At 51.2% G+C, this 24,505-nt stretch overlaps 1 protein-coding gene across 4 annotated transcripts in view; it reads left to right on the top strand.

The window, feature by feature from the left end:
- The window catches only part of LOC118007339 (myelin transcription factor 1-like protein), a 138,663-nt gene that overhangs the window by 67,115 nt on the left and 47,043 nt on the right, over window positions 1-24,505 (top strand). For all 4 annotated transcript variants that reach the window (XM_035000368.1, XM_035000367.1, XM_035000369.1 and 1 more), the window contains exons 10-13: window positions 384-631; window positions 2,716-2,952; window positions 5,128-5,249; window positions 6,119-6,187. In XM_035000368.1, coding sequence (XP_034856259.1) covers window positions 384-631; window positions 2,716-2,952; window positions 5,128-5,249; window positions 6,119-6,187 — 676 coding nt within the window. The remainder of the gene's footprint in view (window positions 1-383; window positions 632-2,715; window positions 2,953-5,127; window positions 5,250-6,118; window positions 6,188-24,505) is intronic.

Genomic DNA, 24,505 nt, shown 5'->3' with positions numbered 1-24,505 from the left:
ATGCGCAGTCACGAGGCCAGGGCTCTAACCCCTGAGCTACAGAGCCAAGCAAATGCGCAGTCACGAGGCCAGTGCTCTAACCATGAGCCACGGAGCCAAGCGGATGCGCAGTCACGATGGGGAGAGCCGTCCGGGGCCCCGAGCAGGCTGGCGGTCCTGTCCGTTCCCAAGTCAGGCGGCCGAGTCCTCATGAGGCATGGCCCTCAGACAGATTGGGGGTGGGCCCTCCAACACCCCGCTGGCCGGGCGGCCAGCGCGCGCCCGCTCCCCGCCGGGACGCGCGTGTCCTGGGGCTGGTGGGCGGGCGCGGTGTGGGCGCGGGGCGCGGGCCGCGGGGCGGCGGCGCGGGGGCCCGGGTCATCGCCGTGCCCGTGTCTCCCCAGCAAAGCGGTACTGCAAGAACGCCAGCCCCAGCAGCAGCAGCACCAGCAGCTACGCGCCCAGCAGCAGCAACATGAGCTGCGGGGGTGGCAGCAGCGCGAGCAGCACGTGCAGCAAGAGCAGCTTCGACTACGCGCACGACGTGGAGGCGGCGCACATGGCCGCCACGGCCATCCTCAACCTGTCCACGCGCTGCCGCGAGATGCCGCAGAACCTGTCCACCAAGCCGCAGGACCTGTGCGCCGCGCGGGTACGCCCGGGCCCGGGGGGTGGTCCCGAGCCCACGGCCCGCAGAACCGAGCCCCCGCGCGGGCATTCGGCGGGCGCCCCCGGGCGCACCTGCCGCCGGGCCGCGAGCGCGGCTGTGCGGGGAGCGTCCCGCCCGGACGCCGGGCTTGTAGCCGGGGCTGTTGCCGGGCCTGGGGGAGAAGACGTGGGGGCCCCTGCTCCTCAGATCCAGGGTCGCTTCTGTAAACAGAGCACAGCCGGAGCCCTCGGGGAGCCTCGGAGGGCGGCTCGGACAGCCGCGGGCGCCCGGAACCCCAAGCACGAGGGGGGCGCGTGGCCCCGCTGTCGAGCAAAGCGCAGGGCGGCCCCCAGCTCCCAGCTGGTCGCTCAGTGTTGGGGAACAAAAAGTAGGAAGCCGATGTCCGCCCGACTGTCACGCCATTCTGGCCAGCTCTCGCTAGTCCAGAAACCTCAGGGGCGCTGACCCGGCGTCCGGGTCTGTGGAGGCCTCTGCCTCGCTTTTCTGTGAATGGACTCGTTGCTTCAGCGGGAGCCGGACAGCGGGTCAGAGCGGGAGGGAGCTGCCCCGCTGGGGCCGCCAGGGGGTCAGGGCCGCCGGTGGGGCGCATGGCCTGTGAGCTCAGGGGGCGTGTGGGCAGCCAGACCTGGTCCCTCACCTCCTCGCCAGAAAACAGAGGGACTGCATTTCCAGAGCTGCCTGGCCGTGGGCACGAGGAGCTCACAGCCTCACAACAAGCTCATTACTTGTTCTAAGTAATTGTAATTTGTATGAATGGAGAAAGGTCAGGCATTGTGTGCTATGCACCTGCTTTCTTTTCCATTAATATTTTTGTTCCTAGATTTTTAGAGACATGTCAGGGGCATGCAATTTCGTGGTGGTCAGGGCCGCTAAAATCCAAGGCTAGCATGGAAGAGCTTCTGTGGCAAGGGAAAAAAAGAAAGCAACCCCTTCCCATTTTTCCTTCACTTTATTAAAGCCAAGACTGAGATAATTACGTCCAACGTGACGCAGGCTAAATGAGTGTGAGAGCTTGAAAGCAGGCGTGCTCCCTGACCGGAGGAGCTCAGGCAGAATAATGCTCTGTCATGTCTCAGGCTAAGAGCCTGCGTGGGGCTTCCATCCCCAGCAGCTGCCCTCTGCTGTTACATCCAGAGGAGGGAGCTGCTAGACATTTGGGGAGGCAGCAACTTTCATGCCAGCTCTGAGATCAAATTTTTGCTCGAGAAACTGTAACTCTCCGGGAACAGAAGTGGAGGGCTGTTCGCAGTATTTCCTGCCTTGTCCTCCATGTGTCCTTCCTTGCCTCCCTCCTCCTGAGAGGCGAGCTCTGAAGACTTCTTTATCTGTTTGAGAGCATCATTTAAAAACAAACAAACAAACAACAACAACAAAAAAGTCACCCAGTACCGCTTTATTGTTTTAAGCCAGTAGGCTGAATTGCACGTTTGCTGAAGCACAGAGTAGTCAGACCGTACTCACTGCCTGAACTGTGATTGCACACCCCCCTCCCTTAAAACAGAAAACACTCTTCATCACAGGATTTCGTGTGCAAAGTGAATTCTGGCTGCTTCTCCTTCACCCTGCCGTGCCTCTGCCTCGTCTGTTCCCCCCTCTCCCCTTCTCGAAGTATCCGCATCAGTGAAACTGAAAGACGATTGTTAAGCATAAACACACATCTATCTCTGATCTCTTAAACGTTATTTGAGCTGGAATAGAGTTGAGATTAGGCACTCGTTTGATTTTCTTCTGGTGAGGCTTATTTCTAAAAGCAGGAGATGTATTGCAGAGAAAAGAAGATAAAGATGGTGGTAAATACACGGTAGATATGTGAGATGGATAGGTAAGAGACAGATGGATAGACCGATTATAGTCATCAGCAGGTGAATAGACGCATGCACCTGCCATCCAGTGTTGCGGCCAGGCACGGGCCAGCAGACATGTCCCAAAGGACCGCTTCTGCTCTCCTCGGGAGCCCATGCACGGGAGACCGCAGGAGGAATCTGCGTTTGGATTCTGCACTGGCTGAAGGCAGGGCTGCAGCTGGGGGTGGGGCTGCGTCGTTACCATGTCTTTCTGTCCAGCAGAACCCTGACATGGAGGTGGACGAGAACGGGACTCTGGACCTCAGCATGAACAAGCCACGGCCACGGGAGAGCTGCTGCCCGGTCCTGACGCCCCTGGAGCCCATGTCCCCCCAGCAGCAGGCAGTCATGGGCAGCCGGTGCTTCCAGCTGGGAGAGGACGACTGCTGGGAGCTGCCCGTGGACTACACCAAGATGAAGCCTCGCAGGGCCGACGGGGGTGACACTGCCGAGGTCCCTGTACGTCCCCTCTCGCTGCCTGCCGGCTCGGGGCATGGGGGTGGGCATCCGTGGGCTCCCTTAGTATGACCTCAGCCGACGAGGGCTGACCAGGGAGAGATTTGTCACTAACGCTGATTAGGTAAAACAAACCACAGACTCTTTTCAATGATGAATTTTATTTTCTAACAAGTGTGTTTTGTTACCTGTGATTTCTCTAAGAAAATATATAGACAGCAAGCCAGTCCGTTTTCCTGGGTGACATATTGATATAAGGCATGATTCTCCTTGCAGATAGGGAATTATGACATCTTCAATACTTAAATGGTTAACTATGAGCTTTTAATTAGCTAGCCCTTTGAAGCTAAAGATAGTGTCTGTTCTCAGAGAAACCCAAAATATTCAGAAGAATGTACTCCAGCCCTGAAAAAAACCATTTTAGCACTATCACCTAAATCTTTGTTGAGCACAATATTACCAAACAACCAATGTCAAGAACATATTTTTGAAGTGAAGATCTCCCCTGTGATCCGAAAATAGAGCTTTCCTGTGGAAACCCTCCTAAGCTAAATGGTGTGATTAATTAATTTATGTAGAAAATATTTTGAGTGTTCCCAGACCCCAAAAATCACCTCTCAGGTTTTGATTTTCTGAACCTTAGGACACACCTTGCTAACGGATGCACAGATAACCTGAGACCAAGCCCAGATGCTCTCAGACACAGCGCAGAGCTCTGGAGCTCGATGCTGAGAGGCTGAGCATGGTTTCGGGGGCAGGCGCGTGGCGGGGCCACTCTGGATGCTCAGGGTGCCCCCGTGCTCCCACAGCTTGCCGCAAAACCACAAAACCAGCACTGAACACTGTTTGTGCTTCTTGACTTTTTTTTGTAAAAGCAAAAATCCTCTTTGGGTTTCTTTCTTAGCAAAAGCAGGTCTTTCAAAAGAGCAAAGTGGCATGTATCGTGAGCTTTCGAAAAGTGGGGGTCACCTGTAGTTACAATGTTCACATTCAAGTTGCTAAAATAGTTAAAATATCCTCTAGGCTAAGAAAAGAAAATGAAGAAAAGGTTGTTCTTTATTGTACTGGCTTTTTCTCCTGTGTTCAATTCTGAAAATTATGACACCTTCTTTATTCACTGAAAAATGAAAATCCTTTTTGAATACAATAGGGAGACCACCATCAAAGCAATAGCTTTTTACAGAAACAAGGAAGGGCAGAAAAAGGAAACATTAGCTATTTGTAGGAATTGGCAGGAAAGGCACCTGGTTATAAGGCCATTACATGTTAAAGCCTATTATCTTTATTCTTCAAATTGATTTAAGTATCCAGGCATTGCAAAAGAATAGAATCTAAGTGGCAAGGTAAATTCCAAAGTATTCTTTTCTCTCCTATAGTGTTAAGTCATTGCTACCAAATAAGGCATGGTGGTTGAGTCTCTGATTTTATTTTAATTAAAATTAAGCTCTCATAAATCGACAGAAGTATTTTCATCATACAGACTGTCTCCCAAGTCAGAAATGCTCTCCTGCCTTCAGGAGACACATCTGCTGAGTATCACCATCTATAGGAGTTCCTTAGTTACTGCACTGGGACCCACTTAACCAGAGTTGACACTTCCTATTAAAAAAGGAAATGCTGCATAAGAATAATTGAGAGCTACAACATTAAGCTCAGACGGTCTTCCCTTGCCTTGGGCCCTAAGGCACACATGCAGAATGCTCCCCGGTGGCTGGTAAAAGCCTCATTCTAAAAGGCCTCTAAGGTTCGTGGTTGAGCTTTGCAGGTCAGCGTTGGGTAAGAGTATTGTAACACCAGCAGGTGCTTCCCGGACACTGAATCAGAAAGACCAACCAAGAAACGGTGTCTCTGGTTTCCAAACCAGTTGTCTGTTCCCCTTATAAGTACCCCCACAGAAATACTGACTAAGGCCCTGCCCACTGACAGGGATGAACTTAGAAGTTTAGAACAGTTGATGAGAAACTAAGGTCCATTCTGAAAAAGATGCTCTTGGAACAGCGTCCAGCTTTGCACTTTCAGAAGGGGCTTCACCAGGACAAAGATGGGGAATGATTTTAAAGGCACAGGGTGTTGGAAGAGGAGGACAGTGCAGAGGCGGCCGGCCCTCTGGGGGCCGCGTCTGTGGTCTGTGTGGGGCGCTGTCCCCTGTGCGGCCCTGAAGCTGTGTTTTGCCTGCAGCCGGAAGACTTGGACCCATTCCAGGAGGCTCTGGAGGAGAGAAGGTACCCAGGAGAGGTGACCATCCCCAGCCCCAAGCCCAAGTACCCCCAGTGCAAGGAGAGCAAGAAGGACTTAATAACGTAAGCATACCTCGAGGTGAAACAGCTGCCCTTCCTAACCTCCCTTCCTTTGGCTTATTTTTAAAGACCGATCTGTACATGCCTTGCCGTTTGAGCATGCGACGTCCGCAGCACATAACTGTCTCGAGCTGCCGGTTCCGTGGAGCGGGGGCCCGCGTGGCTCGCTTGCTCCCAGGACGCTCTGTGTGATGGAGGCGCGTCTGCCGTATGTGGTCGTGCGTTTTGCAGCTTCCCCTCAGGGCACCTAAATCCCCTTGCAGACATTGCAGCTAAACTGGAAACAATGAAACTTTCTTGAAGGTTTTTTTTTTTTTTTTTAAACATACTTACTATTTTGGCTGTTTTTGTTTTTGTTTGGTGGCAGATGTCCAACACCAAGGTGTGATGGAAGTGGTCATGTGACTGGTAATTACGCCTCACATAGAAGGTGTGACTTCATTTTTCTCATGGTGGATTCTGTCTTTTCAATTTATTGTTTTCAGCTTACCTCAACAATGCTGTCAAAGTACAAACGTCGAATTACGTGTCAACCCTCTCAGTGCTCTATGTTGACCTATAAAAGCATGCTGATGTACGTGTTGTATAGTGTCTTTTATATGCAAGGAAACTACCACGATTCGGAAAATTCCTCACCAACATTGAAACCAAAGAGTGCAAATATTTTTATGCTATTTTTCAAAAATTGTTTATTAACAGACACGTCTTCTTCAAAGAAGAGAGTTAATTATACAAAAAAAAAATTCAATATACAGCACTTGCCCCATCACTTTCTGCATTAAACTTTTTAGTTTCAGTTGTATGTTGTGTTTGTCCGGGAGCGTAAGCCGGTGGGGGCGGCACTCACCTGACTCTTCTGGCCTGTCTTACAGTCTGTCGGGCTGCCCCCTCGCCGACAGAAGCATTCGGAGCATGCTGGCCACCAGCTCGCAAGAACTCAAGTAAGATTTCATGACAATCGTTCTTCTAAAGATCTGTTCGCCTAGAGTAACAAAATGGAGGTGTCATGTGTAAACACAAGTGTCTTTAAGCAAACCCGCTGTGCACGCAGTACCTCGGCAGCCCACACGCCCGGGTCCTCGGGACGTCAGTCACCCTTCCGGACAGTCTCTCTGCCTCTTCCCTCTCCTTTGTCTCTAGCGCTTTCATGCCATAGCCTTGCGATCCTGAATTTTCTAAAGCATCAGTAGTTTCTGTCCTCATACACATGCACACGGAAGGGAAGCCGGACAGAGGTACTCAAACTTTCAGGAAGTGATTGCAGCCTAAAAAGTAAAAAAATGTATTTTTTTTAGAAGTCAGTAGTTCATATGATTACTTAAAATATGGGCATTTAAATAGCATTAATGACAAAAGCTCACCACGATGACAGCTAATTCCCTAAGCATGTTGCGGTCATAGTTGCAAATACTCTAGGACAGCACCGTGTCCCGTTCACTGGCTCACTGACGGGTACAGCCAGGCACCCACCAGCACTCAGACACTCTTCCCTCCAGCCACTGGCTCTCCCGCTCTCCTGTGCCTGTAACATTTTCTATATTTTAGGCATAAATCTGATCACTTACATTTATATCACCAGACTAAGGTTTTTCTTCTTTGTATATATAGAACCACACCCAGTTCCTACACGGGTTTGGGAAGGAGTCAGAACAAGTCCTAGAAAGTGCATGAAAGCCTTTGGTGCTCTAGTCGGAGGACATATAGGGTGTGTGTCAGGGAAGAAGGGTGAGACCTGAAAGTAGTTTCACAACAGAATGAGAACCAAGAGCTCCAAATAATTATTTTTTAATTACCCGACATGTTATAAATATCATCACGTCCAACTGCTTGGCTTCCATTTCGTTTGGAAACTGCTTTATTTCCAATGTAGAAAAAGTGCTCCTTGGAGACCCTATTTGATTCCTTTCCCAAGGATTCCACCCTACATCCCATCCCACTGCAATAGACCAGGGCTGTCTCAGAGTATAGGGCTCTGTTTCACATCATGTCATTTTTTACAGGATCCCTGTCCAAGGCCCTAGTGCCATAGATCACCTGCTCATGTTCAGTGACCTCCTGAACTAGCCCTTGCATCACAAGACTCTTGGCATTTTCTTCATGGCGTGTAAACACCCGGAGGGCATCCTCTTACTTAACGGTTTTAAAGTCTATAGAGTCATCCACGCAGTGCCTAACGGACAAATAGCGTTTAGGACCTCAAAACGGACACTTAGCAAGAACAACTCAACCCACTTTGTTAAGACATCTTTTTTCATGGCTTAAAACCATACTTCCCTCATGATCAAAACGTGATTAACTGCACTTGGAACTTGGCCAACACATCAGACCGTGGCAACTTCCCTTTGAATTTCTTGATGAGGACTACTTTGCAAAAGTTTGGCACATATCCAGTTCCAACAGGCCAGCTGTAAACAAGAAATAGCCTTTGCATGACTGGTATCTAGGACGGCTTCTCCCTGGTTAGCGTCTCAACACCCCCAGAGACCAGAGTAGTTTTCTGAGGGGTCTCGTTGTTGCTGGTTTTCATCCCTTGACTCTGGGCTTAGAAGGTTATGTTGACCCGAAGTTCCGAGCAGAGCTGCCACTTCTCCGGTTCCGGCACTCTCTTCTTCTCTCCCTTCATCTTGGAAGATGGTGCGATGGTCCTCACCATCCGCATCTTCAGAGGGAGGTGGCTGGCCTTCACATCCTCCAGGGCAGTGCTGGGGAGGGGTCCATTCTCTGCATCCTGCCTCTTCCTGGATGGGAGACCTTATCTTCAGAGAGGAATGGCCTTTTCCTAATCGGGATTGATTGAAAAGCCATACTCATTTGTCAGCTTGTCTTTGCAAACAAGTAAATCCCATTTTGATTGATCCTTTCTGAGAAATCTAAACTTGACCAATTTTCTGAAATGGTCCATTGTTATTGGCAAAGCTTCGAAACTATGGGTTCCAATTAAATGTGTGCTATAAAAAGTCTAGTATTTAAATGACTGATTTTTACTTGCTAAGTCTTTCTAAACAGAGGAAACCATAGATTACAATATTTGTTTTCCTTTAACCTTTTAATTGATGAGACCCCTCTATTCAATACCTTTAACCTGAGTCATGGAGGCCTTGTAAGTGGTTTTTCCTGCATAGGAGCATAGGTTGAGCCCATGAAGCTGAGGTGCAGCTGCTTTCTCTCGAGTAATCCCACACGTGCCCTTCTCGTAGAGTGTTCTCAAAGTTTGGTCAATCCCTGCTACAGCAGCCGCTTATGTGACAGACAGAGTGAAATCACACTATTCACTGTAGGTGAAGAATCTCTACTTCTTCATAAAGACACACTAGACAGGGGGGCCCAATAACCTCCAAAAGCAATCCTCTATTATGGAATTTTCTGGAAACATTCCTCTTGTCACATTTGACACTGAATTTCGATAGTTGGCCATTAGCGGGACATTCTTGATCATGGAAAGATGAGTTGTGCCAGATAAACTCTTGGTCTCGGATCCTCAAACCTCTTAAACTTCCTGAGATAACATTTTGCTCCGATCTTATCCAGGTCAACATATTTGGGATGTTCATAAAAAGAAGTGGGTAATTTTATGTCTAATGATGTACAATATGTAAACTGAAAATGTATTAAAATTTAATGTGTATATGAATGCCATTCAAACTCTGGAGCTACTGCCTTCCTGGCCCCTGGCCCATCTGCTGTAGACAACACGGTTCAGCGGCTCGTCCCGCAAAGCGGGACGCAGGGCAAGAAAGCCCATGCAGCGTGCAGACCCTTTCAGGTTGATGTGCCCTGTGTCACATACATGTCCCTGGAACCTTCCTCCCCCGTGCCCTGAGGATTCCCAGCCGTGACATTCACTGAGACCCCAGGCCAAAAAGCTAGCGGGAGGGGGAGGGGGGCGAGGGGGGAGGGGGTGGTGGATAGAATTGTTCAAATTAAAATGATTTTGTAGTAACTCTGCCTAACAAGGGCTCTGACTCTCAAGGGAAGTTTCTTCTCTAAAAATGTCGTTTGCTAAGATTACCTGAAAGGACCATCAGAAGGAGCTTGCCAGTCACCTCACATCGTTGTCATCCTCTTTTTTGAGAAACTGCATCCTCCTGCCAGGAGCTCTCCTGCTTCCAGATGCGCCATCACTGTAGACATGGGCATGATGTAGGTGCTTTAGCCATCTGAGGCTCCAATTTAAGCCAAATCAAAGCCGATTTCAATCAGAGGCAATTAGCTCTAAAAATGGGCCCCCAAATTGGCTTCCATTTATACTTTGGTTGGCCAAATTTAGATACCTCTTTATTATTCGGCTCTTTATCTTACCCAGCCGCGGTTCCTGCCACTAGTGAGCTCCGTGTGGAGAAGGAGTTGTGGAGGACTCCTCCACCTTTACTTCTTGACGTTTGAACTTGGGTGTCATCACCGCGGGGGTGGTGGGGGCCCTACGTTTTGGCTCTCTGCCCTTTAGGGAGTGTTCCTGTGGATTCTGTAGCCTCCAGGCTTCTGTCCTAGGCATTTTCACCTGAGACTTAGAGGAGTGTTAGCTTCAGATACCACAAAACTTCTTTTTTTCAGCTTGGCTACATTTATTTAAATCAAAGAATTAAAATTTTGACCTTGGACCCCGCTATTACTTTGCTCTAAGAGCTACGTGTTTCTAGAATTGGCTAGGGCTTAGTTTGCTAGGCAGCGGGAGGATTATTGACCAGGATCTCCTGGAGCCGGCTCACCCTGCCGCCTCTATTGTTCTCCGGGCAGGAAGTTCACCCACGTCTACCACGCACCAGTTCTTACCCGTAATCCTCATTTCTATAATCTCTCGCCTTCTCGGTTTACAACAGTAAATCCACAGGCCTTGCTAAATGACAGCCACCCTCGACTTGGGCCTGGCTCCTTTAGTGGAGGGCACGCTTCCTTATCTGGGGGAGCAGCAACCGCCGTGGGAGTCCAGCTTCTCGGGAGGGTGGTCGTCTCCCGCCTCAGAGAATGCTCCCGGGACCCCTTGTTTCCGTTCCCAAGCTCATTTTGTTCTGCAGCAGTCCCAGCTGCTGAGAACTCGGGTGTGTGAGCTGGAATACATGTGGCTGGGAAGCAGGTGCGGGAGTCACTCGGGGTGGGGGGGTAAAGGCAGTTCACAAGGGGCCTCCACACACGCTGTCTCTTCGGAGAGAAGCGTGGGAAGGGTTAGGCCCATTTTCTGGGTGTGGACACTGAGGGATGGGTGGTTGGGCGGCTCAGCGTAGACCTACAGGCCATCAGGGGCTGAGGGCCTTCTCCACACACCACAGTACCTCCACAGATCAGTAGTGCCATGGGCGAGCCTGGTGCTGGAGATTGGGAGGCGCGGTGTTGCCGGCAGCGAGATACACAGCAGCTCTCCCATTCTCCCAGGATGCAGTGTTTGCTCACAGCCCACCCGGGCCTGTGCTGGCGACCGGCCGGGGACCGCTAGCCCACATCCCACAACCCCCCCCAGAGAACCTACCTCAGCACTTAGGGTGCAACAACCATAGGAGGTTTATGAGGTCTGCGCCACAGAGTGTTTTTAAAATACCCTAAGAAATACATTTTGTTGCACATAGATTTTTTATTTTATCATGATAAGTAGAACTGATTTAAAATAAGTTAAATATAAGAAATACAGGTAAGCAGAGTAAAGCTAAACTTCTAAAATGAGAATGTTTGAGGATGACTCCAGTCAACATACAAGCACACAACACACATGGATGAACATACACACAGATGAACACAGAGACAGATGAACGTAACACACACAAGGATGAACACACACTGATGTACATACACACATGGATGAACATGCACACCGATGAGCATGCACATGGATGAAAACACATGGACACACACATGGATGAACATACATGCAGATAAGCACACACATGGGTGAACACACATGGATAACACATGTGCATAAACACACACTGGTGAACATACACTACGTGGATGAACTACACACAGGTGAACACATGGATGAACACACACCAATGAACACATAGGGATGAACATATACACACAGATGGACACATATGTGAATGAACCCACACTGATGAACATACACCACAAGGATGAACATACACATGGATGAACCCAGGGATGAACACATATGGATGAACATAGGGATGGACACACATGGATGAACACACATGGGTGAACACATGGGTGAACACATATGAACATACACCACGGATGAACACACATGTGAGCGCACTGATGAACATGCACCACATGGATGAACATACACGTGGATGAACACATGGGTGAATACACAGGGATGAACACACAAGCATGAACATACATGGGTGAACACACACGAATTGCAGGCACAGGAAGCTGTGCTACTCAGGTCCCGGCTCACGGCGACTCTCACGCACGGGGAAGGGTAACCAGAAAAGCCTTTGCTTCCCTCTGTCTCTGGAGCCCTGAGGGCACCACAGTGAGCATCGTGGGGTAAGCCTCACTAACCCACGTCCTCGGCCGGTGGTGGCGTTAGCTCAGTCCTTGCGATGAGCCCCCTCCTCCTGGTGGTCAGCATTACACCCACATTATTAAGCGGGAATCCCAGGCGTTCGGATTTGGGGCTACATTGTAGCAACTTCACCTCAGTATATCCACACACAAACCGACCAAAAGCAAAGCCAAAAGCAAACTTCAGCGTCTACTTCGCTTTGTAAAGTGATCTGTGCTTTCCAGAAGCACACGTGGGGTCCCCCGGCGGTGTGTGACCCGTGGTCTGGGTGTTCTGTCTTCGTCCGTTTGTGCCTCAGCATGTTTCAAGTTACGGTGCAGGTTACAGAGGAATTCAGAGTCAAAAATCAGGCTTAGGTCATCAAAAGAAGGCAGCAGGTATAGACTTAAGTTTCGTAATCTAGACACTCTGCTTTTCATGAGTAAGTTCTCCGTGCAAAATACGGTAAAGAGCGGAGTCCAGCCAGAGGGGGGCACCGTTAAACCCCGTGGGCCTCAGGGTCCTCACCCGTGAGATGGGACGTCCCAGGAGCAGGTACAGTAGACATTCAGTAAGTGTTATTATTAACTAGACCAACACACACAAATCCCACAGCTCTCTTTAAAATGTTGGATTTTGTGAAAAGATTAACCAGAATTCAGAGGAGAATGTACAAGTTAATTGAACATTTTCTGAATGACTTTGTATCTGTTCCTTTTTATGATGTCCTGGAAATAAGAACTTTAATTCACTCCAATGTCAGCAAGCCTCTAGCTTAGGAGGACTTCACGCGTCCAAAGGCCGAGCCAGTGAGGGGGCGTGGGGGGCCGGTTCCGCCAGTCGAGCCGGTGAGGGGGTCTGGGGGGCTGGTCCCGCCGGTCGTGCCAGTGAGGGGGTCTGGGGGGCCGGTCCCGCCAGTCGTGCCGATGAGGGGGTCTGGGGGGCCGGTCGTGCGGGTGATGGGGCCTGGGGGGCCGGTTGTGCCGGTGAGGGGCTCTGGGGGCTGGTCATGCCAGTGAGGGGGCCTGGGGGGCCGGTCGTGCGGGTGAGGGGGCCTGGGGGGCCGGTCCACAGCCTATGGAACTTGTGTGCTCCTTTCTAGCTGGCTGTCCCTACAGGGTGTGTGTATGTGTGTGTGTGTGTGTGTGTGTGTGTTGCATTCAGTTGTCACACTTGGGTGTTTAATGCACACACCTCTGTGCCCACGTCGCACGGCCCTTCGGAGAGGGGCAATCTGGACACTCCCTAAGCTCCCAGGTGGATGCACAAACTGTGACATTTTCAGGAAACCATGAGCCGGGCTGTTTCATTCAGTCATGTATTTATTGAAAAACCTGTAATCAGTGTCTGCCCTCAAGGAACTCCAAGTCGGTCTTTTAAGACCAAAAAGAGAAGAAAAATGTTCCATCCAGAGCATCCGGGTGGGAGGGAAGCAAAGAGCCCACACGGGTGGTGGGGGTGGAGCGGCCCGGCAGGGGACCAGCAGGGAGGGTCTCGTGGCCTCGGACGGGAGACAGAGCGAGCGTGGGGCAGAGGGCCAGCTCGGACGGCAGGACCAAGTGCGGCAGCAAACCCCACTCCGGGAGAGACAGCACCCTTCTCAGTAACGAGAGGGTGGAGTCCTGGTGTGCGTTGGCACCCACGTTTCGTTTTGCCTTCGACCTGCCTGGTCTGCCGTCCTCCTGGCTACAGGGAGTTGGCGATGGGTGTGGTGTGTGTGACCAGAGTCGGGACCCCTGCATCCTTCCTCGAGTGTGGACCATAACGTGTGAGGTAATCAGAGCTGGCTGTGAGGTTTTCATGTGTTTCACTGTGACAAACCTGGGGAGTATTCTACATCCAGAATAAGGCCATGAGGAAGACTTTTTCCTATGAAATTTTCCTTAGCATTCCATTCCCCCAGTCTGAAAATGATGAAACATTTCATCAGGCATCAGGAAGCACTGAATGATATACCGCCTATTTCTGAACAAAGAGTAATTTGTCATCTAATCAAAGATAAAATACAAACCACTCAAAAACTACCCTTTGAACAAATGTATGTTTTTACCTCTGGATTAGTTACTTCTCTTTACAAAATACACAGCATATTTGGCGCATATGAACAAAGGAAAAATTATTTTCCTTACTATTTTTAATATTACAGTTTTAAAGGTATTTTAAATATGTGTGCATATATATGTATGTATAACATGTTATTAATGTATTCACACACATATGTTGCAAATACATATATTTTGTTGTTGTCTGTGTTGTCAGGCCAGGGGTCAAATCTAGACATGTTTCCTTTCATGAAGCACATCAAATGATCTGAGTCTTCTTCATATGTTATAGCTAGTTAAATTTGACCTCTCGTCATTACTGGGAATATGGTCTCATTTTCATCTCCTTCCTGGCTCCCCTGGGGTGATTCTGAGTGAGGACCCCCCTTCAACCTCACGGGAGCCCCACATTAGTGCCAGAACCCCAAACCCTGAGCTGGATGAGAAGCCAGCTTCTTTGGGGAAAACCTCTGGCTGAGAAAGACTAGGTTACGTCCGCCTTTAATTGTAAATTTGAGGTTTTATTTCAGTAAACACTTCACTAATTTATAGTTCCCTGGAGCAAAATGAACAAAATTGGAAATAAAGTAGATGTTCCCTTTGGGAAATTATTGACAAGGATTTTGGAGGGCATTTTTTTCCTGGCAATTTCAGGAGAGAGAACCACTGTCTTCGGTTTCTTGCTTGCTTGGAAAGACAGGCTTTGAAGGGCTGACGAGGCAGTGAGGTGGGACCAGGGAGCAGAACAGCTCACAACCTCACCGGTCCGAGGCTTCATTCCAAACCCTGATCTGTGATCCTACAGGAGGGACAGTTCAAGGGGAATCAGGTCTCGGCTCTTGTATTCTTCAGTTATGGTTTTATAGAAAGAGCCAGTCCTTGGCACTAGGGAATTCCATTTTGTCGTCTCTATGTAGGAACTCTCCAGATCCTACCGGGGCTTAATAGTTTTCTCTACAGGCAGTTAAGACACAGAGATATGCCGTCTGCATTCAAAGGTAGTCCATGAACACTGGAACAGTGTCAAGACCTGAGAGATCTCAGTCTTACCTGGGTTTTGTTTTGTTGTTTTTTTTTAAGAAAACATTCAGTGTAAATAGTTTCTAAAAATTTGGCATTATGAAAGAGTATGCCAGAGCTGTCCAGCAGAACTCTTCAGGGTGGAGGAAATGTTCTAGACCCGCACGGTCCGCTCTCCAGCCACAGCCACCGGAGCCTCCCGGGCACGGCACCGCCTCTGTGGCTGGGGAGATGGACTTCTGGTGGCGTTCCGCTTGTTAACCCTAATGGAGTCACAGGTATCAAGTGGATGTCCATATTCGACTGCCACATTGCACCCCAGGCTCCATTTATATTGTTCTTTACATATATTTTCATCACATTCTAATAAATACTCAGGAATATTTTATTCCTACAATTAAAAAGCCTATGATTTTTTTAACATCTGGTTACTCAACATTTTTATTTTATTATTAAGCCATGGACAAGTAGGGTGATCTTTTTATATTTATATACTGACCTCTTTTTTTTAATCTAATATCATGTGTAGACTGATGAAAACTAAATATGATATAAATTTCGCAGGGTAGCTGTTTTCAGAATAGAGTTCTGGCATCCTGCATGGACCTCACTGTTTGGGACCATTCATTATAAGTTAGTAGAAAGTCTGTTATGTTATTTTAAAAATATATTCAACTTTATTACTTTCAAACTTGTACAGAAATTCAAATTTGATTAAGCAGGTGTTATCGAAGACAGATCCTTAGGCCACCTTCTTTAGTGACTAAATAAACCTGGCTCATAATTAGCATATACATTATTAATACTTGGAGCTTTAAAGTTGTTAGAAGCCTGTTTGCCATTAGTATCTTAAATATTTCTCTTTCAAACTTGCTTATGGATTAATTAGCCTGCCTACAGAGAAGAGCTTGCTATGCAGAGATGAGCTCCCGCCCTTCCCTGGTTCCAATTACCATTAACGTCTGCTTTCTGAAGACGTCATTATCATGCACCTGCCACAATCTAGGACTTGTTCTAGTGACTCTTCATTCTCCGGGCCGACGGAGAGCCCTCCACCTCTGCTTTCACACTCAAGGGCGTGGGGCCATGTGCCCTGGACGTACACCCTTCCTGCTCAGGGTCCCCGTGTGGACGTGGTAATGACTATTTCTCACCCCCCTCCCCGGTGTGTTCGTCATCTTCTCTTTCCGCGCTCACGTACTGGTGATGTTTATGACTTACTCTCATTCTCTTAAGATGAACATATACATGATGTATGAAATCACCCTCTATTGGAGGGCATGTGTCCTCCTATCTAAGAGGGAACAAATGTGCTCTTAACAAGACAAGGAACTTTTAAATATAAGCCCCCCGAAACTGAAAAATCAGGGAAAAGAAACATTACTTGTCCTTCATCTCTCTACTGCTTTTATCAATCACAATCTACCTGTGATCTTGAAGCCTGATTTTTTTGCTTAACATGCGGGTTGGGTACTCTTACTTTAATAGCCCATAGTGCTTCTGGGGTGGGGAGGTGTTTCTGTAGCTTCCGTTCAACAAACAAAGCAGCAACAAAGCCCCGGCCCCGGGAACCCAGACGCCGGATGCGAGCACAGCCCACCAGGGTGCTCTTCCCCTGTGAGCTGGGACAAGGGCAGACCCCTCACAGAGTCGAGATCATCATACACGGGTGGAAGACGTGAAGGTGCTTTGTCAAGTGGGCTGGTGTTGTCCACGTGTCTGTAGTTTATTTTATAGAAATAATAATGCGAGGATTCTAATCTAAGCTTTAAAAAATGACAACAGGCACAGGTCTGGTGTTCACGGTGATCTGCACGTGAACCCCTGCGGCGTGGGACCACGACTCTAGTGTCCGGCATGTAGCCAACAAACCAAGTCCCCGTGCCTCTCTGGTGCCGATACCTGGGGAAGGCGGGAGCACAGGCCCTACACACTTAGAGGGACGCCAGGGAGGTCAGCGGAGGAAAGTTCTGGAGTGTGAAGCAGAGCTGCAGGGGGCAGATCCCACAGGGCTCAGAGGACCTGGCAGGACTCTGCCTTCTATTCTGAGTAGGAGGGGCTCCGAGCACAACAGTGACAGCACGGGACATGTGCTTACAGGCCCTCCAGTTCCCGTGTAGGGGATGCTTGCCCGAGGCAGAAGGGCAGGGAGGGCGGGGAGGGCGGGGAGGGCGGTCGGGAGGTCTCGAAGGCGGGCGGGGCTGGAGGCAACGCAGCGGTGCCTGTCAGGAGCAGAGGGGAATGAGAAGTAGCCAGATTCGGCATGTTTTGTCAGCAGAACAGCAGGGTTTACAGGAGGAGTAGGACATGGGCTGAGGGCATGAACATGGGCGTGAGACCCATCGAGGTGCCCAGTGGCTGCCCTCTCTTAAAACGGGCAGCTGCAGGAGGGGCGATTCTCAGGGAACCCTGGGGCGTGCCGACTGGGAATTGTGTCTGGGGGGCTGACCGGGTGCCCATGTGGGGTGTGGAAAGTTGCATGGCCCTGGGGCCCTGGGGAGGTGGGGCCAGAGGTCTTCCACGGAGGGATGGCATTAAAGCCTCAAGGCTAGCTCAGTCTCCAGGAGTGAGTGCAGACAAAGAAAATAGGACAGCCCTTCCCACCCCACCTGAAACGGGGCCACAGCTCAGCTTCTGGGTCTCGGCAAGGCGGGTCGCGGAGAACCTGATTACTTCCTGCAAATGAACATGGTTACAAGATGGGAAACCCCTGTCACAAATATGTTCCCTCCAAATGTGCCCCTGACCCCAGAGTCGAGGATCCCTCCTTCTCGCCGTCATGGAATGCCCCCGACAATGGGGTAGCGTAAGAGACTGTCAGGTTATCGACAGTGTCGGCCCCCCGCAAACCTCACCAAGATGGTGCATTTGCACTGAATGATATTGCAAAAATCACAGTTGTACCCCTGACTTGATCCTGGGGATCGAGGCAGAATTCCAGGGATGTGTTTTCTGTACAACGTCATGGAAGAGGTGGGACACAGAGATAAGGGCCAGCATCCTCCTTCGGGAGGGAATCCTTGGACCCATCAGGCTGAGGCTCAGGGGATGCATTGGTAGGAGGTCAAGAAAGAGTGAAAATGAACGTCCTCCATGAAGAGTGTTTGGCTTCGGAGCAGGGTGCTTCCCCTGACGGCCGCAAGGAGGTGTGCCCAGGCTCCCCATGATGCTGCCTACGCTGCTGGACACGCAGGGACGCTGGGGCACTTCGGGGAGCTGTGCCTTTCCGTGGGAGAAGCGCCTTGGTCTTACCTTTAATAGGAAGGAGAGGCCACAGTCATAGACATGAGACTGTTGCACCCTGAGGCTTCAGAGACCTTAACTGCAGATCCCTCAATTCCTAAAATAACCATTTTAAAACACATGCACAGTTCATGGTACAAAAATTACGTGACCCTTATGGGCACAGGCGCATTCCCTTGGGATGACTTCCTTGACCTTCTGTCCACTGAAGCCCACCCACAGCATGAGGTCATCCCAGAGCTCCCGGACCCCCCACTGATCATAGCGCTTCGGCCCCACGATCCCGGGATGCACTGGCTGCTTCCTGCAGCGACCGTATCCTATCACGCTGTGGATATTTGGTCACCTCTGCCATGCCTGAGAAAGAGGCTCCATGAGAGTGTGACCCAGGTCACAGAGTCCACGGGCATTTGCACGTCACTGGGGAGACAAGCCGTCAAGTAAAGGATTTAATGAATGAGTCCGAATCATGTGCTTGTACAACACAACCATGAGAGGAGCCCCTGAATCTGAAGGGAGGCTGTGGAGTGGGGTCAGCGCTGATCAGCGGGGGTAGCGGGTGGCCTTCTCTGACCTCCAGTTCCCCCCCTTGTGAAGGGAGGGGATTGGGCGAGCTCACCGGGAATGAGTGAGTTTGGAAACTCTACTGCCCTGGGTGGAAAGGAGGTGATGGTGGGCGTGAGCTTTAGGACGTCCCCTCGCGTAGGGCAGAGTGGCGGACGGCCACCGCCTCAGTGAGTGGCATCGGCTCTCCGCTGCTCCAGGCACGTGAAGTCGATCCCCCCGCGCCACACAGAGGTGCAACCATGGCGGCAGGTGCAGAATGACCCGGCTCCAGCCTTGTTCTGCTGCCCGACCCAGGCGCCGTCACCTGAACCAGGACTGTCTGATGACTGAGCAAATACCAGAGGGAACACCACACCTCCGGCCCCACTTTACAGCCGAGGATCCCAGCGCTGACTGGGAGCATCACCTGCCATCTTCGCTTTTATATCTATTTACAGGCACTTGAGCACATTTAAAACTCTTCTTAGAACAAAAACTGAATTTTACATGTTTTCAAGACCTGGGCTGTTTGTGGAAGGGAATGCGGTGCATGTTGGTTATTTGGGGGATGGCCTCTCTCTCTTGGGACTCTGGGGGTGCATCTGCAGTTCCTGAGTGGCAGGCCCACCCTTCCCTCTCCGCTTGGCTGCCTGTCACCTCTCCTCGTCCCGAGAGCACATCCAGTGACCCCGGGGCCCACCCCCCATCACGGGCCATCCCGCCCCACGCCTGACACCTGAGACAGACTGAGACTGAAGAGGGTAGACAGCTTCACGCTTTTCAGTTAGGACGTTTTGGGGCCAAATAGCTTGGAGTGTATACTCCTTTCCAAAATGTCTTAACGCCCAAGGGAGTATATATTCCTATTTGTTGGATTTTCTGTGTTTGCTTGTTTAAAATTCAATGTGTGATATCTTCAGCTTAGTTTTCCTGACTTAGCAAGGCCCCCGTGTATCCGTCAGAGACCCCCGAAACCCACTGGGCGGTGGGCTGGGTGACCTGGGAGGGGGGCAGGTCTGTCCCTGCCCCACACCCAGCGCCTGCCAGGCCCTCCACACTGAGCACATCCTGAGCGCTCTTCATGGAACGGTTCAGTCACTGTGATTGGCTCTGGCTTTTCAGAGAGAGACGGGTTTTTCTCCATCACACCTTCCTTCCTGTCAGAATAATGCCACAGTGACGCAAAGCTTTGGCTTCTCCCTGAGCTATTTCTGCTTTCTCCCCTTTTCGTGTCATGACAACAATTTCTGCCATTGAAAATGCCCATCTCTGACTTTTAATTCCCCAGGGACCTCAAAGGCTATGAGTTTTTAGGCTAAGTAGAAATAATTTAAATTTGTTTCATTGCAAGTATTTGGGATCTATTTGTTTTCTTTAGAAAACTATTTTTTAAATCTAGGCGGGATGTTTCAGTTGCATTAACAGAGACTCCTCAAAGACCTGGAGGTGGTTAAATATCTTGGAGTTTTTTAAAAAACGGGCCGCAGGTGATAGTAAGCCTCAGGACCTGCGTCTCCTCCATCTCAAGGGTGGGGGGGTTTCCATCGCTCACTCTTGCCAACTCAGGAGCAGAGAGCAGGCGTAGCAGCGTGGACCTCCAGGCCTCCTGGCTCGGGACCCAGATGGGCGGCCCACCGCCGGGCAACCTTCCCAGGGACTCACCTCCCCGATTCCATCTACAAAGTGGGGTGACGTTAGCACCCACCTGGAAGTTCACTACAAGGATGAATGAGTTTGTGTTTGCAAAGTGCTCAGGATAGCAGCTGGTGCCCAGAAAAATCGATATAAACATTTGTTAATGAAAGAACAAGGTCTGAGGCAAGACGGTGGCAGGAAGCAGTCCGTGACAGCCTGGCGGGTCGGCCCAGGGGCCCCAGCAAGAATGAGGCTGACTGAACAGGGGGAGGGAGTCCTGGAGCAGAAAGACACAGACAATCAACACCTAAAGCTTGACCCAGTTCCAACGATGAGTGAATGAAGGAAAACTTCTCATACTGGAAACTCCAACAACCAAGATCAAAATATTTCAAAGATAAAAGGATTCCATCTTCCTAATATGTCTTTTTCTCTCTCTTGTCTAATAGGGTACAGTTTTAAAATACTTATATCAGACTTGCAAATCAGCCTTACAATCACCCACTGAAATTGTCCGTCAGCCCCTCAGACTCCCAGCGGCGCGATCCCCTTCTACGACTCCTACCCTCGCCTCCCCACCTTCCAGTTTCCCAACTGGCATATATTTTGATCGTCCTAGTCTCTGTCGTTTCTTTACTTTTCAAACGATCTTGAATTCCTGCTTCAGTTCTCTTGCCTTTTTTGGATGACACGTGTTTTAAGATGAGAACATCATAGAAACAGCCATTTTTTTATTCAGCGGGCACTGTTGTGGGTCAGAGCCGTGCAGGCCACGTTGCGAAACGCGTCTCTCTCTTTCCTGTGTTCCTAGATCCAGGCCAGACCAGACCCCAACTTCTCGGGCACCTAGGACCCCAGATTAGATTTCAGTTTCCTAGCCACCCGCGAGTTACAGCGGCACGAGACCGTGCCCACGTCACCCTGGCTGGTCGTAGTCACACTGTACCGCGTGCTGTGCGGTCCTTTCTACAAATACCGCATCTCACACAAAAGCCGTGTTGATTCTTCCCAATTTCCGTGTGTCGGCCATGACCTCCACATCAGCTTCCAGGAGGCCCACGACATTAGCCTCCTGCTCGCAGGAATGACGGTCTCCGTGTGAAGCTAAGGCCTCCGGATGCAGAAGACGAGCGTCTGTGCCGGCCCTTCATTCACACCCAGTTCTCAGGACACAAAGCCAGCATTCCAGCAGACGTTTCCCAGTCCGGGCGCCAGGTGACGGAGACAGGTGCGCCCTCGGGCTGGGCAGCGGTGTGGCTGAGCACCAGCGATGCAGGAAAAGGGATGCGGGATTTGGGTCAGGGGGAATCATTTCAGACTCTTTCCCCTTCCTCGCTGCGTGGCTTCTGGCAAGTCATCCAAGCTTGTGAACTTCAGCTTTCTTCTTTGGAAAAAGCAGCCCTAGGATGTGGGTCTCCCAGGACTTCGGGCGTGGAGGCGGCGGGGGCGGGGCAGAGCTGGGCGCTCAAGACCCTCATTCCACAGGCCGGGCCACAGGGGTCAGACGCTGAGCGACTTTCCAGAGCCCAGAGCGACTTCACTGTAGGCTGGGCTAGAAGCCAGTCCGCCTGGGCCTGGCCTCGGTCCCTCCAGTCGCTCTGTCCCACGCACACACACCCGGATTTCCAGATCACTGCCCGCGGGGCAGCCTTTGGCTTAGAGGGCAAGCACAGAGGAGGTCTAGACACCAAAATCATCTGATTCTCAGTTCATCGAAATTACAGCTTTCTGGTGAGGCTTCGTTACTCTCCTGGGGAACGATGACCGCTTCCGGGAGTCAGGCCAGCTGCTGGTAGAGACCGTCCTGTCCGCCGTGGCCCCTGCCCCGCTGGCTTCCTCTGGTACCCACGTCCCGCTGTCCCACCCTTGCTTTGTCCTTCTGAGAAGACCAGGATGCCTTCAAAATGCGCAGAGTGCCCCTTCAGCAGCAAACAGCGGAAGCAGGGTCAGGGCGGCTGGTGCCGTGAGGCCAGCAGAGAGGCACGACCGTCTGAAACCTGGGGCCCAAGGAGGGAATGCGTCTCCCCGCGCTGGAAGCCGTTCCCACGTGCGAGCCTGGAGGAGGGTCTGTGACTTTCAACGTGAGGACTGCGCTTTGGTTTCAGCCTCTGAGCTGCTGTGCTCGCAGGTGAGACTCCAGCCCTGTCTTCTAACTGGAGGAGAAACAGTCCCCATCAGCGTTGATGGGGTGCAGAGGCTCTCTCGACTTCCACCCAGAACAGGAGGACCTGGAGCTCACGGTGGACGGGACCCGTGGCCTTGGCTGGCATTGGAGGTTTCTGCTGGTGCCCTGGTCCAGGAGAAAAGAACACGCTGTCATGTTCTTCCAACATGTGTGCTGCGTGCGGTCCAAAGACAGCTGAAGTGAGGCGAGGTTTGGGGCTATCCCCCAAGTTCCCTCACAGAGCACCTCTGCCCCCCAGCACAGCCGCGGCTCGGGGGGTCCTGGGAGGTCCACAGACCCCATGGGGCCGTGTCTCTCTGAGGACCTTTGGGGTGGCCAGGCTGTCATGACCCACAGAGAGCAGGGAGGAGAGACCAGACCCCACGGGCCAGCACAAGGGGCCTGAGGTGCCCCCGGCTACTGGTGGGAAAGGACAAAGAGCCGATGATCCCTGGGATCTTACTTCCTGGGAAAGTAGCTGGTCTGCTGTGGACCGGAAACAAGTTCAGTGAATGACCTCGGTGAATAAATTCTCGTGAGCCCGGCAAGGATTGGCATCCCACTCATGGAGAACAAGAGCCCTCCATGTCCAACTCCTCGGCCCGAGAAACTGACACGAAGGTTCATTGGTCCTTCCAGCAGCCAATTTTACAACCAAAGGATGAAGTTTATTTATTTTTAACGTTCTTTAAATTTAAAGAGTTTGTTGGGTCAATGATGCTTTTCCTGATAAAATAAATGAAAATCTTTGTGTTGGGATGAGGCGAACACAGTCTCCACATTCACACAGATTGATCCACATCCTGCTTTGGCCACTTACAAAATGGGCAGCGTGGACTAGTCAGCCTGAACTAGTTAGCCTGGGCTAGTTAGCCAGAACCTAGTTAGACTAAACTAGTTAGCCTGGACTAGGTAGCCTGGACTAGGTAGCCTGGGCTAGTTAGCCAGCACCTAGTTAGACTAACTAGTTAGCCTGGACTAGGTAGCCTGGGCTAGTTAGCCAGAACCTATTTAGACTAACTAGTTAGCCTGGACTAGGTAGCCTGGACTACTTAGCCTGGGCAAGTTAGCCAGAACCTAGTTAGACTAAACTAGTTAGCCTGAACTAGTTACTTGGCTTTTTATGACACTGGTCTTTTTATCTCTGCAACTGGGAAAATATCCATCTTCTCCATCTTAGGGGAGGATGACGTTAGAGGAGTTAGCGTGTAAGAACCTGACACCCAGGGAATCGCGCAGACTGATGTGATCAGACCAGAGAGAGGGAAGGGACGGTGCCAAGTGCTGGCGGCCATTCACCGCCCCTTGCCTGTGGGAGCTGAATGTGTTCCCCTCGTGCCTGAGAGTTGGGCTCCTCTTGGAGCCTGTGGGTGCCAGGCACGTAGTCCTGTCCGTCACACACACCCACGCATGCACACACGTACGTGCACACACAGCCCCACATGGGGAACGTGCTAAAGCAACGCCGTTGGCTAGGGAGAGGGCTGGATGGGGGTCCCAGTGCTAGCGACGCCCAGCATGCTTTGCCAACAGGCTGCGCCATCTTCCCTGGACCCTGTCTTTGGGATGACATGGGCGGGGCAGTTCCACGTGGGCCCACGCCCGAGGGTTCACACACACCACCAGGGTCCATGCTTTGTCTTCAGTAGCACGTACCAAAGGGACACTGGCAGCACATGATTCTGCTCTACGTGTTAGGACACTGAAGTGCCAACCGAGCTTTGCATCAGTGGGACTCAGACTCTCCCGGGTGGACCCAGGGGGCACCGTGGCTGCAGGGTGGCCTCTCGAGGCCTCAGGAGCCATGGTTCATAAAGCTCTGAGGCTGGTGTGCGTGTCCGGACAGCTTCCGGCTCTGGCTGTGCACTGTCGTCCCTCGTGGGAGACCATTCACAGGGCCTCCCCTGCTGGAAGGCTAGGCCTGCCCTGCCCTCCCCCACCCTCCGGGCCCTGCTGCTCCGAGTTTTCCTGCACATTATGGAACCTGCAGCATCAGGGGGATGATGGTTGCCATGGCAACTCACTCCTCATCCTGAGCCCCTCCGGGAGTCAGGGCTGCGTGCTGCGGGGGGGCGCCGGGGGTGAGGAACGTCCTCCCGGCCCTGCGGGAGCCTCCGAAGAGCCCCCCCACCACGGACAGTGACACCTGTCCTGTGTTTCGGGCCCACGG

The sequence above is a fragment of the Mirounga leonina genome, unplaced genomic scaffold, assembly GCF_011800145.1.
Source record: "Mirounga leonina isolate KUSES-001 unplaced genomic scaffold, KU_Mleo_1.0 Mir_118, whole genome shotgun sequence".
Lineage (NCBI taxonomy): Eukaryota > Metazoa > Chordata > Mammalia > Carnivora > Phocidae > Mirounga > Mirounga leonina.
Note: the sequence above shows the minus strand (reverse complement) of the source record. Positions and strands in the feature narration are given on the sequence as shown.